Genomic DNA, 16,566 nt, shown 5'->3' on the forward strand with positions numbered 1-16,566 from the left:
AAAATGCTGAAACAGTACTTCGGTTACATCATTCATTCTGGATGCTTCTAGGACATTAGTTTATAATGTGATCACATCTAGACAGTGCCCTTAGAAAAACATTTCCAACTGATAAAGAACAGAGATATGAAGATTCTTCATTCTGTGGGTCAAAACTTCTGAAACAACTTATTTTAATATTTTAGAAGGAGAAGGTGAGAATGCTTTCAAATACTCTTATTTTAGATAATACTATTATATAAGATATATATTATCTAAATAATAATGTAAATAATACATATTATACTATGACATACACTGATGAAACTGACATACACTGATTATTATATAATGACTCTTCCAGATTCATTCAGAATAGGCTATTTTAATTACAGCCATATCTTAATCATATGTGGCTGTACCGATCACGGCAAAACTGGCTTTCAATGTGGACAACACTTTTTATCGCACATGAGGCTCTGGAATTATTATGTAGCAATTTAGTGTCTCATCTCCTTAACTACTTTAAATTGTGAGCTCCTAAAAGGTACACACAGTATTCTTCATTCCTGGACACACAGGAGGAGGTACATATTGTAAATGCCAGATGAATAAATGGGAATAATAAAAGGATCTCACTACCTACTTTGTACCAAAAGCTATGTGAGAAAATAGACACGTTTTTCTGAATCTGATGCTTCGCAACCAGCTAATAAAAGCTATTAAGTTCTCTCAATTCACAGCATTTTCTTTTTCAACTACTTTGACTATCGCACATTCTCTTGTGAATTTTCTTGCCATTTCATACCATAATTTGGCTCTAGTAATGGTATTTAACTTTACAAGAGTAAAGTAATAGTTAATGGCATGGGCTTTGGAGTCAGAGACTGGGATAGAATGTAGGTGGTGTCACTTACTATCTGGGTGGCCTTGGTCAAATTGCTTATTTCCTGATCTGTAACAGCTATCTCACAGGGTTATACGAGGCTTAAGGGGAGATAACGCGCTAATGCCTACCACTGTGTCTAGCACATAGTAAATGCTCAATAAATGGTAGTGGTTATATTAAAATTAGATTTCCTAAACAGATTATCTGATATTTATATCTGAGTTATGTAATTGTTCTATGCCCCCATAACCACATAACCCAATGCTTCATATGTCACAAAGGTTGAATAGATGTTTGCTTAATACACACACTGGACCTTTATTTTTCTCTTTGACATGGTGAAATATCTTATTCAGGCAACTCTGCTGACCAATACACAGGACATAATGTTTCCTACCATAAACCAATGTATAGCTATTATCCAATTTGTCTGGGGTCTGTTATATGACAAAATCATTCAAACAAGGGAATCAGCATGTAGAAAAGTATCCAGTGACCATGACATATCATCAACACTTGATAATGCTTCTCTTTCAGGAAGTTGGACAATTGATCTCACCCTCCCCTGACTTTTGTGTGGCCCCATTTCTTTCTATAGTCCATTACAAAGAGGCAAACAGGAAACACAGTTTTTCACCTAACTGGTTTATGATCATTTATATTTAGCTATGCATTATTAGCACAGGGTGGGCAAACTTATTTTAGGTTTTGTGGCATATGATTGTGTTGCCAACTACTCAACCTGCCACTGAAGTGTAAAACAGCCACAGGCAATACAGAAACAAATCAATATGGCTATATTCCATAGAATTTTATGAACACTTTATCAACTAGACTTCCATAACACTGACAAAAAGTAGGAAAAAAACCTTTATGGATACAAATTTGAATTTAATTTATTTCTCAAATATCAGGAAATATTCTTTTGATTTTTTCCCACCAACCATAGAAAAATGCAAAAACCATTCTGAACTGGCAGGTTATAGAATTATTACATAGGTATTAAGTACCTACAGGGTACAGTTTGCCAAGCCCTGTGCTAGCATTTATAATCATGGGAAAAAGTGTAAGAGCAATGGTCCTGGTTAATCACAAACTCAATTTTCTCAAGGTCTACTATTCCACAAATATTGTATCATCACAAACATTTCATTCATTTTCAGACAGAACATTCTGAAAACTAATTTTAGTTCCAAAAATCTAATAAAGATCATATTTTAACCCATCTTGTGGTTTTCATCTGTCTTAGATTGTAAACAACAAAATAACCAACTTGCACTTCACATTTTAAGAACAAGAATTATAATTAATGGTTTATGCAACGACAACAACACAAATAACATAATATTCAATTTTATGTCCCCACTTAATGAAACTCAAATAAAAATCCATTACTTGATTATATAAATACCTCTATTATGTACATAGCATTATCACTCCCAGGTTTGCTTCTTTCAGTATGTTGAAGGCCAAGGGTCTCAACACTGTGGGCAAGTGGCAAAACCTGGTATGGTGATGGTTAACTCTAAAAATACTTACCATTATGAAAGAATGTTGCAGAGTTCATTTAAAATTCTTTGGTAGATTAGCTTTAAGAAGATAACTAACAATTTAACCACAGATTAAGTCAAGGAATTCTGAATTCTGCACAAATTTGCTATACGCAGTAGCAAAGCCAAGTCCTGAAGGGTGCCACTTCTGTGGTACCGTCGAAAACTTTCAACATGTTCGTTTCAGGCATTTGTTTCAACATGCAGGCCAAGGCTCAGAAATAATTCCTTGCATCTGCCCAATTTCATGGCAGAGACAATTACAGAATTTTGACACTGTGACTTTTAAATGACCATTTAAAATTACTGAACTTTGCAAAAATATTTAAAAATAGAAATTCATGGTATAATTACAGTTACCCAGAAAACCAACTAGTAATAAAATCTACCTACAACCCATGATAAAAATGTTCAAAAGTGAAATGCTTAAGTTTTTTATAGCAGAAAAATATAAGGAAAAACTAATCTATGTTTATCAATATATTTTAAAATCTTGTAACTTTAAAAATACAGAAGAACTTGTATTTGTTCAAAATTTGAACATATATGTTTGAGATATGATTTTATACAAATGATGATGCTTTGGAGAAATGACATCTGAGGCAATCATGGACAGCAGTACTTAGGTAACCAAAATCAGGTAAAACTTGGACTCTTCAATTTTCTGAAGACATCTATTACCTACATTTTTACCAATTATTGATATATATTGCAATATTCAACTTAACTCCAAGAAAATATTATATTTGGTGCTTTGGATACCATACTATAGCGATGGCATCAAACAGTTTTGAAAACCAGTATTTTAAATATGTTTTAAAATATAAGAATAAAAAGACATCTTCTCCTTAATGAGAGATGAACTAAAGAAAGGGCCTATGCTTCTGAAGTATAAATATTCTTTTTTACTAGAATGAGTAACAGTTTTGGAAATTTATAGCATAAGCATCACTATCTTCATTGCAAACTTTTTTAAAATTTATGCTCCAATGCGGTTTAGCTCTTCTAATACACTTAAAAATATATATTTATTTTTACTCTTCCAATTAAGTCATTTAAGATATTCTAACAAATGCTTCCTTTTATTGAGCACTTACAGTCACCCTGCTAAATATTTTAATACTTTAGATCTCATCCTCACAATGACCCTGCAGATATAGCTTCCTTTGCTGGGAAAAAGAGGGTAGAAGACAAATTCTCCTTCTTTGTTTTCCTTTTCTTTTCTTATTTTCTCTGCCTTAAAAAAACAAAACAAACAAACAAAAAAAACCACTGTTCAGTTGGGAAAAGAAAAAACATCTCACCCTTGGCTACTGTCTTCATATTTATTATGTAAAACATCTGTGACTGGATGATTTTTTTCCGTTCCAAGGAAAAAAAACTTAAGAGTTTTTGTTTTCAATTCTTGAAAATATAAAAGGCATTTAGAAAACATTAAAAATAACAAAAATATTAAATTATTAATTTCTAACTTGATTCAAGGATAGCTATATTGATATCACCATGTTCATTTTAATTAGTTCCCAATAATTCTTTGAACCCCTAGCAAATTCTTACTGTTCATTTCTTACTTTTCTCTGACTTACTGAGTTTTTATTATAAATGCTGAGTTTTAAGGCTGTGTTTTACTGCTCTTTATCTCACCTCTGCTTTCCACTGGACAATGTTTCTACAATGTAGGAAGTTCAATCAATCAATGTAGAATCAAATTACTAATCATAAAAAATCTGATATTCAGATAGTATTTTACACAGATACATATTACTTGCAGAATAGGTTGATTTCTAAGAGGCTAATTCCTATAAACCAAATCATATCTTTATCCCTACAGGGAAAAAAACAAAAAATTGGTCCAGATTCACAGTTGTGAATGCTATAAATTTTTTTAAACTCATACATTTATACATCAGAAGAACCCCTAAGAAATAATAGTAAAAACCATTTCCAAATTAAACTACCATACCATAAAACATGTTCTCTTTGATCTATTATCAAAATGAGAAGACACACCCTTGGAATTGTCTGCCTTTTGAAAAATGGGAGTTTCTTACATTTTCTCTATGCTAAATCTAGTGAAACCCCTTGACTATATGGTCAGATATAGATTCCCTGTATTTTAAGGCTCATCTCTTTACAAACCTGTGTAACTGCTAATAAAGTTATGTTAAGTTCTCAATGCAAAAACACCCATATATAATTGGATTAAGGGTGCTTAATGCAATTTTACAATATGGTTCACTCATCCATTTGTCCATTCATTCATTTTTTTTCATTCATTCATTTTTTTCATCCATTCTTCAAATATGTATTGTGCCAACTATGCACCTGGCAATGTTGTAGATGCTGGGAATACAGTGATAAGCAAAACATAAAAAATCCCTGCCCTCAATGGAGCTTACATTCTAGTTCCTCAAAATGGATCTACAGCTAAAATATAAGCACTCAAAATGCAAGAGGAAAACTTTCTGTAAGGCTCCATCAGTCAGATATCTCAAAGGAGCAAAGGCTACAATAGTACTACACAACATTTGTAATGTGCCTTTCTTTTACCAAAAATAAAAATCACACTATGTTAAGTTTATTAACTTCCTTGAATTTTAATTTATATTTACTACTTCCAGTTTTCCTCAATTTACACTTTCTCTTTCTGATAAATTCTACTAGTTCCTTGAAGAGCGTAAAAGTGAAACAAACCTTTCAAATTTCCAACCTAATTGATGATCAACAGATATTTATCAAGTGATGGTCTTCTTAAGAGCCATTTTTTATTATAAAGGACTTGGCTTCACAATTATAGGACTGTTTGCCACTGCTGCCTCTGAAGGACTTAACCACTGACTGGAGTTTTGACTGGGAATGGCAGTATTTGAAGTAATCTTAAGTATCTTAACTTCTTTCTTTTGTTACTGTCCCATTAACCGAACATATAACATATGCTTCTTAGTCAGCATTAACATGTGGTTAAGACCATCATTAGAAACTAGACTTTGCCCATGGCAGAGATTACAGCTAATCTTGACCTGGCAAGGCTGCCAGTACACTTAATGTGCCCTGGACCCTTCTTCCACTGAGCTCTCAATTGCTGCCTCTGCCCTTGCTTTCTCCAACCAAAATCTTTCAATTATACTAAGTTGAATATGGCCAGACCACACCTGTTGTCAAGCTCAGTGGTCCTTCATCTTTCTTTGGGTTTCTCCCTCCTTATGTCACAGCCAAGAGTAGTGTTCCCCACTTTCAATTGCAGATTTTTCTACCCTCCTTCACTTTCTAACAGGACACTGGGAAACTGGGAGATTTAGAAGTATACCACAGAGTGATAAAGGATGCAAAGCCAGGAATCCCAATACCAACTTTGCTCTGCACAGAAGGATACTGAAAGATTCAAGCATATTAAAGGAAATGCCACTCTGTGTGTGGTTTCTGCATTTTCATTTCTATATTTATTCAACAAATATTTACTGAGTGCTTATTAAGTTCCAAGGACTGTTATACAGTTGGTTTCTTTTAATGGGAATACACTATCACCACTCCAGCGCAGGAGTGGTAAATTTCTGATCTACAGGTCATGTTCGGTCCTTAGCTTCATTTTTTCCAGCCCAGAGAGAATGATCAAGAAACAAAATCACAGCAGGACTTTAGAAGTCTTCAGAAGCAAGAAGACAGACCAAATCTATGATGAGAGAAGGCCTGTATCTTTTTCCTTTATTGCTGTGCACACCCGTCTCTACCTCTTTACTTTGGTTTTCTCTTCTTCATTTTGCCTCATTTCTTTAACTGGCCATTTTAGGGTTATGGGATATATAGATTATCTCCTGTATTTACTGAATTGCATTCTCATTTTTCATTTAAAAGGCAGACCAAATTAACATTTCATATTTTTATCCTAAACAAAAAGGCTTTTCATTGCTTTTGTTTGGAGGAGTGGGGAGAATAGGTCTATAGCCCTTGAAATTTCTTTCACAGAGTCTCCACTCATTAATTCAGTAAACTGAAATTCCATCTCAACAAGCATAAATATTGCATTAAAAAATAAAACAATAATAAACATTGTCTTCAAGAATCTACAAAAAAAGGGAATACAATCAAAGTTTATAAGGCATAAGTATAAAAGGTAATTAAATATTTCATGGAGAAAGTAAGTAAAAATCTATCCAGATAATTATTTTGACAAAGAAATGGAAGAGAAATAAATGCATTCAAAGGAAGAGTTATCATTTTACCATTTTTTATACACTGAAAATAAAGGTTTCCCACTCCTAAGAACCATTTTCATGCAGTTTTTATCACAAAATTATTTTATATTTTCCGTTTTACAATTTCTCTCTTCAGTAGTTGCTATAAACTGTAAATTATTCAAACACTTAATTTCCCAGATTAAATATCTTCCTAAAAACTCTATAAATCCCCATTACATAAGAATGTCACAGTATCTTTTCTTTACCACACAAAAAACTATAATAATTATAACTTGTTCTTTATTTGTCATCTTTCTACAGAAGTTATCAGGATTAAGCCTTACCAGTAAATTATACACATTATGAATACAAGTTTTAATACTGATCAGACTATTACGTTGCAAGTATTTCTAGAACATGATATCACAAATTAAGTCATTAGTTCCAAAACAATAGTTTATTAACAAAAAAGTACAAAGAAGTACAAATGGACATCCTATTTCCCCCCATTATGGTCCATCTATCTATCTCCCTTTCAGTCCATGGCACAGCCTTCTTGAGCTAAAAGAATAGGTAAAATACTTCTCTTCCCAATGGGCCTAATAACCATCTAAAACCAAATCATTATGTATTTAAGTTATACAGTCCATGTCAATTTTTTAAAAAATGTTTTATCTCTATGTTGCCATAAAAGCCTCTTCTCCTGCAATATACCATGTACCTAAGCTGAATGAAACATATCAATATCAACATCCATAAATCATGCTTACACATAGGGAATATCAGATCATTAGTATATTTGCCTTGAAGTAACAGATTACAAATGAAAGAAGTGTCAAAAAGGATTTTCATAGATATTTACTAAACACTTCAAGTCAAAAACATCTTGTTAACTGAACTAAATTGAGATACATGGAAAGTATTCAGTTTAGTTGTGTTTTTTGCACTGATTTATAAATCAAAGCTACTCACATATCTAATCTCTCTGCTATTATTTCAATTTTCTTCAATAATGGTTCCTTTCCAATTTATTTCAATAAACCTACAGTTTCTCCCCTATTTCTCTCTATACAAGCCCAAAGTACTTCTCTGAATCATGGTAAATTCCCAATACTTTTTTATTTTCCTCACAGGGCTTTAGATGGGAGTATAATAAATCACCATGTTTCAGTAAATAATGCCCAATTTCCTCTTTCTGCTATAATTCATCAAGACAGATTATGTGGATCAATTTACTGATGTTCCTAAAACCCATGTGTAAAATTTATTAGATGATGTATTTTTTTTGAGTGGTAAGCTCCAGCCTTTTGGTTTGTGGAGGCAGCCAGGTCAGAGCTTATCACTTTCCTTTAGTCCCTGCTTAGAACTATTCTATAAAGAACACGAGTTCAGTGTTAGACTAGGCTGTAGTAACATAAGGTGCTAGACCAGTGACACATTTTTTTGGGAACTGGAAAATTCAGATGACCACTCACTAAACATAAAATCATTATTCCACAAAGATTTTATTCACATCAAACTTGCACAGCAGCAAAAAAAAAAAAAAAAAAAAAACACAAAAAAAAACATAACTAAGCCACATATCAAAGAACAATATACAATAAAGATTTGAATTTCTCAATGGCATTGGAAAGTTTTTCCATAAATAACATTTACAATTCTAGTGTTAGATCTTTCAAGGTGTCTAAAGCTTCACAGTGCTAGAATTGGTTTTTATCAGAACACATGCAAAAATGTGCAACATAATAATTCATATTAATGACAGAAAAAAGCACACCAATTATTTGTCATTCCAGCACGGCCATGCCACTCTATGTTCTAAAAACAAACAACCCCCAAATCCGGGTCCCATTCATTCTTCAATTATGCCTTTAGTCACTCTGCTTTATTATATTCAAACAGTCACTGTTAGTGCTCTTCACCACGACTTTCAGGTTGACGTCACTCCCTGCCTGCTGGCTGTCAGGACTGGGGGACGCCCCTCTCCCAGACTCACCTTCTTCCGGATGTCTTCATCGTTTGCTCCTAGAGAGGCATAGAGCTTGAATGCAGCCTGGCGGAGTTCATGAGCATGTTTTAAGTCATGATCAAGCTATGGAAGGGGAAAAAAGGTATATTGCAACTCAGTCCACAAACCTAATTTTCAATAAAACTGAGTAGAAATAAAAATTTTTGAAAAAAAAATTTGAACTATTAAGATATTAATGCTCTCATTGACTTCTTGATTACTTCTGGGTTCTGTTCATGTATGACTAAGACCTTGCTGCGTTTGTGTCAGCATGACCTGGAATGCGTGTAGTCTGCTTCTGTCTAAGAGTGAACACCATAACACTTGACACTGGTATATGAAAAGTCTTTGTGAACCTCTGACCCTTAAAAATGTAGTGCTCGGGACGCCTGGGTGGCTCAGTTGGTTAAGTGGCTGCCTTCGGCTCAGGTCGTGATCCCAGTGTCCTGGGATCGAGTCCCACATCGGGCTCCTTGCTCGGCAGGGAACCTGCTTCTCCCTTTGCCTCTGCCTGCCTCTCTGTCTGCCTGTGCTCGCTCGCTCTCTCTCCCTCTGTCCAACAAATAAATAAAATCTTTAAAAAAAAAAAAAATGTAGTGCTCCCAGATGGCAGCTTTAGTGGCAATGATGCTTGCTTACACCAGCTCTTTGAAAGCTCTCAAAAACTAGGCACTCGGGCTTTTTTAGCCCCCAGACTACAGCTGATAATGTGAGTACTGCTGCAACCGGGTCTCTAGGAGATTTTCTTAAACACTAAGAGCAGTGCTAGCCCAATTTCAGCATTTAACAAGATTTTAGAAAGAGGAAAACCTTTGTGAAAATCCTTAATAAACAATACACCATGGTAGTCATTACTATGTTATCTATTATAATTATCTGATATTTATGTTCAGAGATTTTTTGATAAGTTTAAGGTTACTCACTGGTACGAAACAATTAAATGCTATCTTTCCATATGCATAACTGGCTAGGTTATCAGTTCTTCTGTACAACTGATTTATCATTAAACTACCACAAAAATGAAATAGAAGCATGTTCTCATGACACTTTCAATGACTAAATACAAATCAGTAAATATATATTAATATATAAGGCATATCGATAATGTAAATAATTTATAACTAATTCATCCAAATGACTACCACTCCAAATGAGTTGCCTTGAAAAGGTTCATCTTTATGCAATGATGTAAGTATTGTTTATAACCTTCTGAGATCTTATTTTGAAACTTCCTAAAGAATTAAGTGGCATATTAGGTAGAAAACCTTAAATTCATCAGTTAAGAGTTTTATTAAATTGTCACTGACTGTGGTACGTGAAGATGGGGAAATAAATAACATTATTTAGGGTAACAAATAACAACAACAGGGGTGCCTGGGTGGCTCAGTTGTTAAGTGTCTGTCTTCAGCTCAAGTCGTGATCTCATGTCTGACTCCCTGTTCAGTGGGGAGTCCGCTTCTCCTCTCCTTCTGTCCCTTCCCCCCACTCGTGCTCTCTTTCCCTCTCTCTCTCAAATAATGTAATTAAAAAAACAAACAAACAAAAAACAAAAAAAAGCAAAGTAACAACAATAGTAGTTTCAAAAGTATTTTGACCAAAGCAGGCAATGATGAATTATGGGAGGAACTCCCCAATATACAACACTCATTTTTATGAATAAGTTCTAAAATATCTATTCTTAAAGTCTTAAATACTTTCTAGTCAAAACATATATTAGAAAATGGACTTGGCTTAACATATACCATGAAAATCACACATTTATTAACATGTAAGAATTTCTCACTATGGGTCTAGTATCTGTATTTTTATGGTCAGAAACCACTATATAATCCATCATCAAAAATAAAGATGACAAACATATTCAAGGTTTGGTATAAAAGATCATTTTAAAAATTATTACTATTCTAGTTTTACTGTGAGGGAAATAAAATGGAAAAACCCTAACAGAGGAATAATGTTCTATATACTGATTAAATGATTCACACAGGTATAGGGTACAAGTTCTTACAACTATGTTTCCTCACTCTCCTGTCCATCCAAGTGTCCCATTTGCCTTGCTAGGATGGTCAACTAAAGATGTTCATGAGGTCACTCTTAGGACTTGCTCATGTATCTTTGTACCAGTGAGATACTGTGTCCATGTGAGCAAGTGGCCAGAGGGAAAACAGACAAGGTAGCTGGCTCAAAGTCACCCATCACCTATACTGGAAGAACAATACTGTACACTGAAGGAAGAGCAGGCACTAACTTTAATTCATAGAGGGCAGTGTACATTATTAATTAACACAGAAGGTTACTTTGGGGCCGTTCTAGAAGAAAAAGATAAACCCTTAAGAGTTCATTTTGTTTTCAGTGTTAAATGCCAAATGAACAGTTGCCTGTCAAATGAAGTTTTAGGAAACTCAAGGGCATGGGAGAGGTCAAGAGAAAAGTAAAAAAAAAAAAACATTACCATTGGGATGACTGGCATCAAAAATACAGTCACATTCATGAAACAGTACTGGTTACTAATTAGGAGGCAATGCTCTCTCTACCACGACCCCCTTAAATAAACTTTCTCTAACGAAATATTGTTCTCTTATACTTAGAGAAATAGATATGACAAACAAGCTGAGAAGAACAAAGTCGAAAGAAATACCTAACTATTCTACAGAACTTACAGCTTGAGAAAAACTTTGAGAAAAGCGCAGTCTGGTTCTTGATGGTCGCAAACTAGAGGTTAAACAGTGCTTTAGTTGACACTAGCAGGCCCAAAGCACAGTATAAAACTGAAGGAAAGATGACAAAAGTTAGAAAAGATAGCAAAAGAGAAAGTGGTGGAAGAGTTAAAATAAGGCCACTCACATCACCTGTCACAGATGATTACCCTTGACGTAAAGAACAAGAATATAACAAGAGAGATGATCCTGGGAACCTCAACAGGGTAAGTTGATACAATATCAATACCCAGTTTAGACACCCCATTATTTTAGGGTTTTAGTTGAGAATTAGGGATGTAATTTTCTTCCTTCCTGATTACCTGCTTAGTGACAAATTTCTGATGAACACATGAGACAAACTGGATTAAAAAACCCATAGCACCATCTATGTTATCAAAGGGAGAAGATTTTCTTCATTTAAAAGGGTTTTGAACTGTAATTATCAATTGGTTCAAAGTTGTGAGCAGTAAGAAAAACTTCTTAAAAATCCCTTGCTTCAGCTGCTGAAAAGAAAAACAGAACATACCCTTTTAATATCAGTGATGGCACTCACTGAGCTGGGATACTTGAAATAATCAGCAAGCATGGCAATGAGGTGATCAGTTATGCTAGCGATTCTCTGTAGTTCAACATCTGGTTCAATCAGATAGGCGAGTGTCTCAGCTCCTTCAACTCTCTCCTCTAGCAACCTCTCCTTACTGCACATTCGAACCAAACAAGGCAGTGTCTGGAAGGTAGTGAAATTAATTATTTGCTTTGTGGTAAAGGCAAAAGCTTGATGGAGAGCATATAGTGACTGAATCAATGCAATGGTTTTTATTGGCAGTCATGTTACTGATCAAATGTTTGAATAAACATTCAGAGAATGAAAGGCTTTTTGGAATGTAAAAACAAAGTTCAGTGTATATTAATCATTTGTGCTGACAATACTACACCCTAATCATACAATCAAAGCACATTAATGCAAACTCTAATCAGGCTTTGTGACAGATAAAACTGAAACTTTATTCCACAACCTTATAAAAGACATTTACGAATCCCTAATAAATCATGTCCGAGGTTTCTGTCCCATCCATATATTTATTTATTTAAAAGACATCTAGCAAAGTGGACAGTTAGCTCAGGTGGTTAGAGAGTTGATAAAAGACATCCAGCAGTTTAATCAGGAACAATTCTGCTGCAGAAAAAGTATGCTATCTTTTCTTTAGTGAATAATATGACAGGGATGACTTTTATTTTTGGGGTGTGATCAATACTTTCAGTGCAAAACCGAAATACAGCTTTAAAAATTCAGGGATCTTACCATTACTGATTCCATGAGTTTTCCTATAATGCTAATGAAATGCATCAATCGTTCCTAGGTTTTCTAAATGAATCCCTAGAATGACTATACCTGCTAGTCCAATTTTACTTCTGCGGTCCTTCAAAAATCCTGGTGCTTCTTTTGTTAACTCATCTACATTAGGTCCTCAATTAAAAAATTCTAAGTATTTACTATTTCTAAGGCTGATGAGCACATTTTAAACACCACCACAAAGGTGGAGACTGAAATGTTGTAATTATAGGAAGCCTTCCTCAATTACTGTCTGTGCTATGCTCTTTTCTAAGTTCCTATTATATCTTTACCATAGAGTTTAGCACTTCATTGTTCACTACTGATATCGTATCAGGCTAGTGCAGGCTTTATAATACAACCCTAGGCTTCCAAGAGGAAAGTCTTATTTTTTTTGAACAGTTACTAATATTTATTAATACCATAAATTCATGGATTATTGAATTTAACACTCACAACTACTACATGAAGAAGATGCTATTAACCTAGTTTTACAAATAAGGGAGAAGGGGTAGAGCAGTTGAGCAAATAAACTAAGGTTACCTGCATGGAAGCCCTTAGAACCCTACACAATATTGCTAACCTAGTGGTTCCTCAGTTCTAATTAATTGACTTGCTTCACCAAAGACTAAAGCAAACATTAATATTACTGCTCTTTTATCCTTGGGTTCATTCTGTACACTGATAATGAGCATAAAATCGCAATCATAAAATGAAACATAACCAATTTATTTACACTTAATTTTGTTCTTTGTAGCTAATAAGATGTTTAATATATTTAATATATTGTTATTTTCAAAATGACCCTGTGGGATAGATGAGCAAAAGTTATTGCCTCCATTTTCATGAAGCACCAAAAGAGTAAGGGAGGTACCCAAGGTTACCCAAGCCAGTCAGTGGTGGAATGCTGAAACCAGAATTCAAGACTTGTAACTTCTAGGGCCAGTCTCTTACTTGGGTTTTTCTGAGTTCTAGTTGCTTTTGACATGTCACAATGATGTTGATGGTTTTCATGTGCTATTTACTTTTTCTTTTTTCATTATGTCTTTTGATTATCTGCCAGGAGGGTGATATAAAGTCTTTGTCTACAGAGCTAATGAACTGCTTTCCTATAAAACTACATTGCAAACTTGATGAAAATCAAGGATTAAAATATATTTTCTATTTCACTTGAATTTTATGTATTTTTACAACTTCTAGATCCTAATTTCCATAAAGATGAAAAAGGTGTGACAAAGAAAAGAACTATTTCACTTTGCCTCTCAAAACACATCAAAAAGCAATTTTTTAAAACTACATGGCATGCCATTAAAAAGAAAAGCATGCTGTTTTAATATTATTTTATGCTATGCATATATACCATAGTTACATATAAAAAGAAATAGGAGGAAAAAAGAAATGGGAATACCAATATTTATATTCAACACTACGACTGGGGGAACTTTTGCATGTGTTTAGAGAGAATTAATTAGCTCACCTTTAATACAATACAGTTGTCATCTGTCCGAATTGCTCCAGCTCTACACATGTAAGTTAAACTGGAATAAGATGGCAGAAAGTAAGTTTTTGCTTGTGTTTTAAAGCTTTAAAAGAAAAATTCCTTGCCTTTAGGATTTTATTGAGAAAAAAAAAAGCTACTCTTATTTATCTTGAGGAAGAAGGTTTCAGATTACCTCATATGCGGTTTCACCAATTTAACACTCAAAACCAACTAACTGATATATAAAGACAGTAAGTCAGGTATTTTTCAAAAACACATACAAAATTGTTTTAAAAATAAAGGCTTGGGGTGCCTGGGTGGCTCAGTTGTTAAGTGTCTGCCTTTGGGTCAGGTCATGATCCCAAGGTTCTGGGATCGAGCCCTGCGTCGGACTCCCTGCTTGGTGGGAGGTCTGCTTCTCCTTCTCCCACTCCCCCTGCTTGTGTTCCCTCTCTCGCTGTCTCTGTCTCTGTCAAATAAATAAATAAACTCTTAAAAAAAAAAAAGGCTTAATGAGCAGATAAACTTTGAAGCTATATACCAGGGACAGTGGAGTTCCTTATACTTTAAAAAATTTTATTTTTTATTTTTTATTATGTTAGTCACCATATAGTAGCTCATTAGTTTTTGATGCCTTATACTTTTTTTCTAAAATTTTCATGTGAGAAAGTTTCCATAATAAAAAGGGGGGAAAAGTTAAAAATAAAATATAAAGTTCACAAAGTGTCTAAGATTAAATTAAGCTAAGCTGGGATATTCTAACTCCAACACCAGTAGTACAAGTATCACAAAAGAAGCATTTAACTCTTAGTGGTAGCCATAAGAAATTAACTAATAACTCTTCAGAGTTTGTCAGCAATGGCTTTGACAACTGGTCAATGATTTGGCTCTATTAAAAAAGAATTTGCCTTCACAATGATACCTGTCTTTGAAGAAGAAAATTAGTACTCCCTAAACAGGTACTGAACACTTCTGAAACTTAAATTAATGAATTTCCTTCTTGGATTAGATTCCTTCAGTAAGCTGGGGAGAGGGAGCTAAAACACTCCATATTCTGGCTTCTATAGAAAGCTATTAAAAAAAAAATCAATAAAATTTACTTAGACTGTACAGGATTGAATTGTTTATAGCTGTTATCATCTTAAGACTTGTTACCACATTTTTTAAACCAGTCCCACGAGAGCATTTATCTTACTTAATGAAAAGGTTTTTGAAGACAAAAAGCAAACAAGCATATAAATAATATACTAAAAACAAAACAAAACAATTCATTGTGCATGACTAATTCCCTGAAAATTCCTCATCCTTGTCTAAAATTCTAGACAGCCACAAATTCTTAAATACTGGAACAATTAATTTAGCAAAGAATCTTACACAGCAGGTGCTCAACCTATCTATTAAATGTATTCATAATTACAGAATTGACATATATTGAATGCTTATATGTGCCAGAACTTGTACTAATAAGAACTTAACTATCTTATAAACTGTCGCATCTCTATGAGAATTTTATGTCTTGTTTTTCTAAAGACGAGGAAGCCATATTCTCTGAAATCATGCCTTGGTTATCAACTTCAACTAATTCTCACTCTATATTTTCCTTAATTCTTAGCATAAATTTGTTAGTTAAATCGAATTCTATATTATTTCAACTGAAATACAAGGAGAGTATATTGAGAATGTAATAAAATAATTTTCTGTGATAAGGCTTAGCTGTTACATGAGTGTTGCTGCTCTGCATGCCACTAGTAGTATGCTGAGTAAAAAATTCATACCCCTTTAAGAAAACATGAAACAACCTCATGACTTGCAAATCCCCAAATCCCAAAATAAGATGGGGATTGGAGGTGAGCTAATTGGGCTGTCCAAAAACACTCTAACATATTGATAAAGCACTGTTGTTCTTCCCACATTGTCTTGACTTTTACCATTTTGCTGATGTCAGCTGCATCTCAATAGGCTTATCCCTCTGTAACATCTTCACAAATATTTGTGGTAACAATTCTCCATCAACCAAAACTAGAAATGAAACAAACGACAAGAATTAAGGAATTCTTTAAATCTACAAAGTTCATAAATCAAATCAAGTAGGTGCCACTGAAAGTTTCAGCCTACCATTTACCAGAGTCATCGATACCTGGGGGTTTTCAAAAGCTAAAACTGAGAAGCATTTCAGTGCTTGCATTCGAACCTGTAACAATAAACAAAAAAAATGCATTGATCTTGATCTTGCAAATAACGAATTTTAATGTCACAGAATCTAAACTCTTCTGAAGAAACAACTGTTTAAATCTGCTTAAAATATTAAAAGAAGGCCTCAAGGGAATAAAAATAACACCTGAATATCTGGAGTACAGTAAGTTAAACTTAATTATAAAGAGTTAAAATTAACTGTGAACTAATAGAAAAGAAAAAACAGGAAGAAGCAGCAACTAAAATTTAATCAGATAAAT

At 33.9% G+C, this 16,566-nt stretch overlaps 1 protein-coding gene across 5 annotated transcripts in view; it reads right to left on the reverse strand.

Moving 5' to 3' along the window:
• ARMC8 (armadillo repeat containing 8) overlaps positions 1-16,566 on the reverse strand; it is a 108,225-nt gene that overhangs the window by 36,498 nt on the left and 55,161 nt on the right. For all 5 annotated transcript variants that reach the window (XM_032869609.1, XM_032869608.1, XM_032869610.1 and 2 more), the window contains 5 exons: positions 16,229-16,304; positions 16,042-16,132; positions 14,111-14,171; positions 11,827-12,027; positions 8,590-8,685 (listed from right to left, as the gene is read on the reverse strand). In XM_032869609.1, coding sequence (XP_032725500.1) covers positions 8,590-8,685; positions 11,827-12,027; positions 14,111-14,171; positions 16,042-16,132; positions 16,229-16,304 — 525 coding nt within the window. The remainder of the gene's footprint in view (positions 1-8,589; positions 8,686-11,826; positions 12,028-14,110; positions 14,172-16,041; positions 16,133-16,228; positions 16,305-16,566) is intronic.

This window comes from Lontra canadensis, unplaced genomic scaffold (assembly GCF_010015895.1).
Source record: "Lontra canadensis isolate GAN:19392208 unplaced genomic scaffold, GSC_riverotter_1.0 scaffold38, whole genome shotgun sequence".
In the NCBI taxonomy this organism is placed as follows: domain Eukaryota; kingdom Metazoa; phylum Chordata; class Mammalia; order Carnivora; family Mustelidae; genus Lontra; species Lontra canadensis.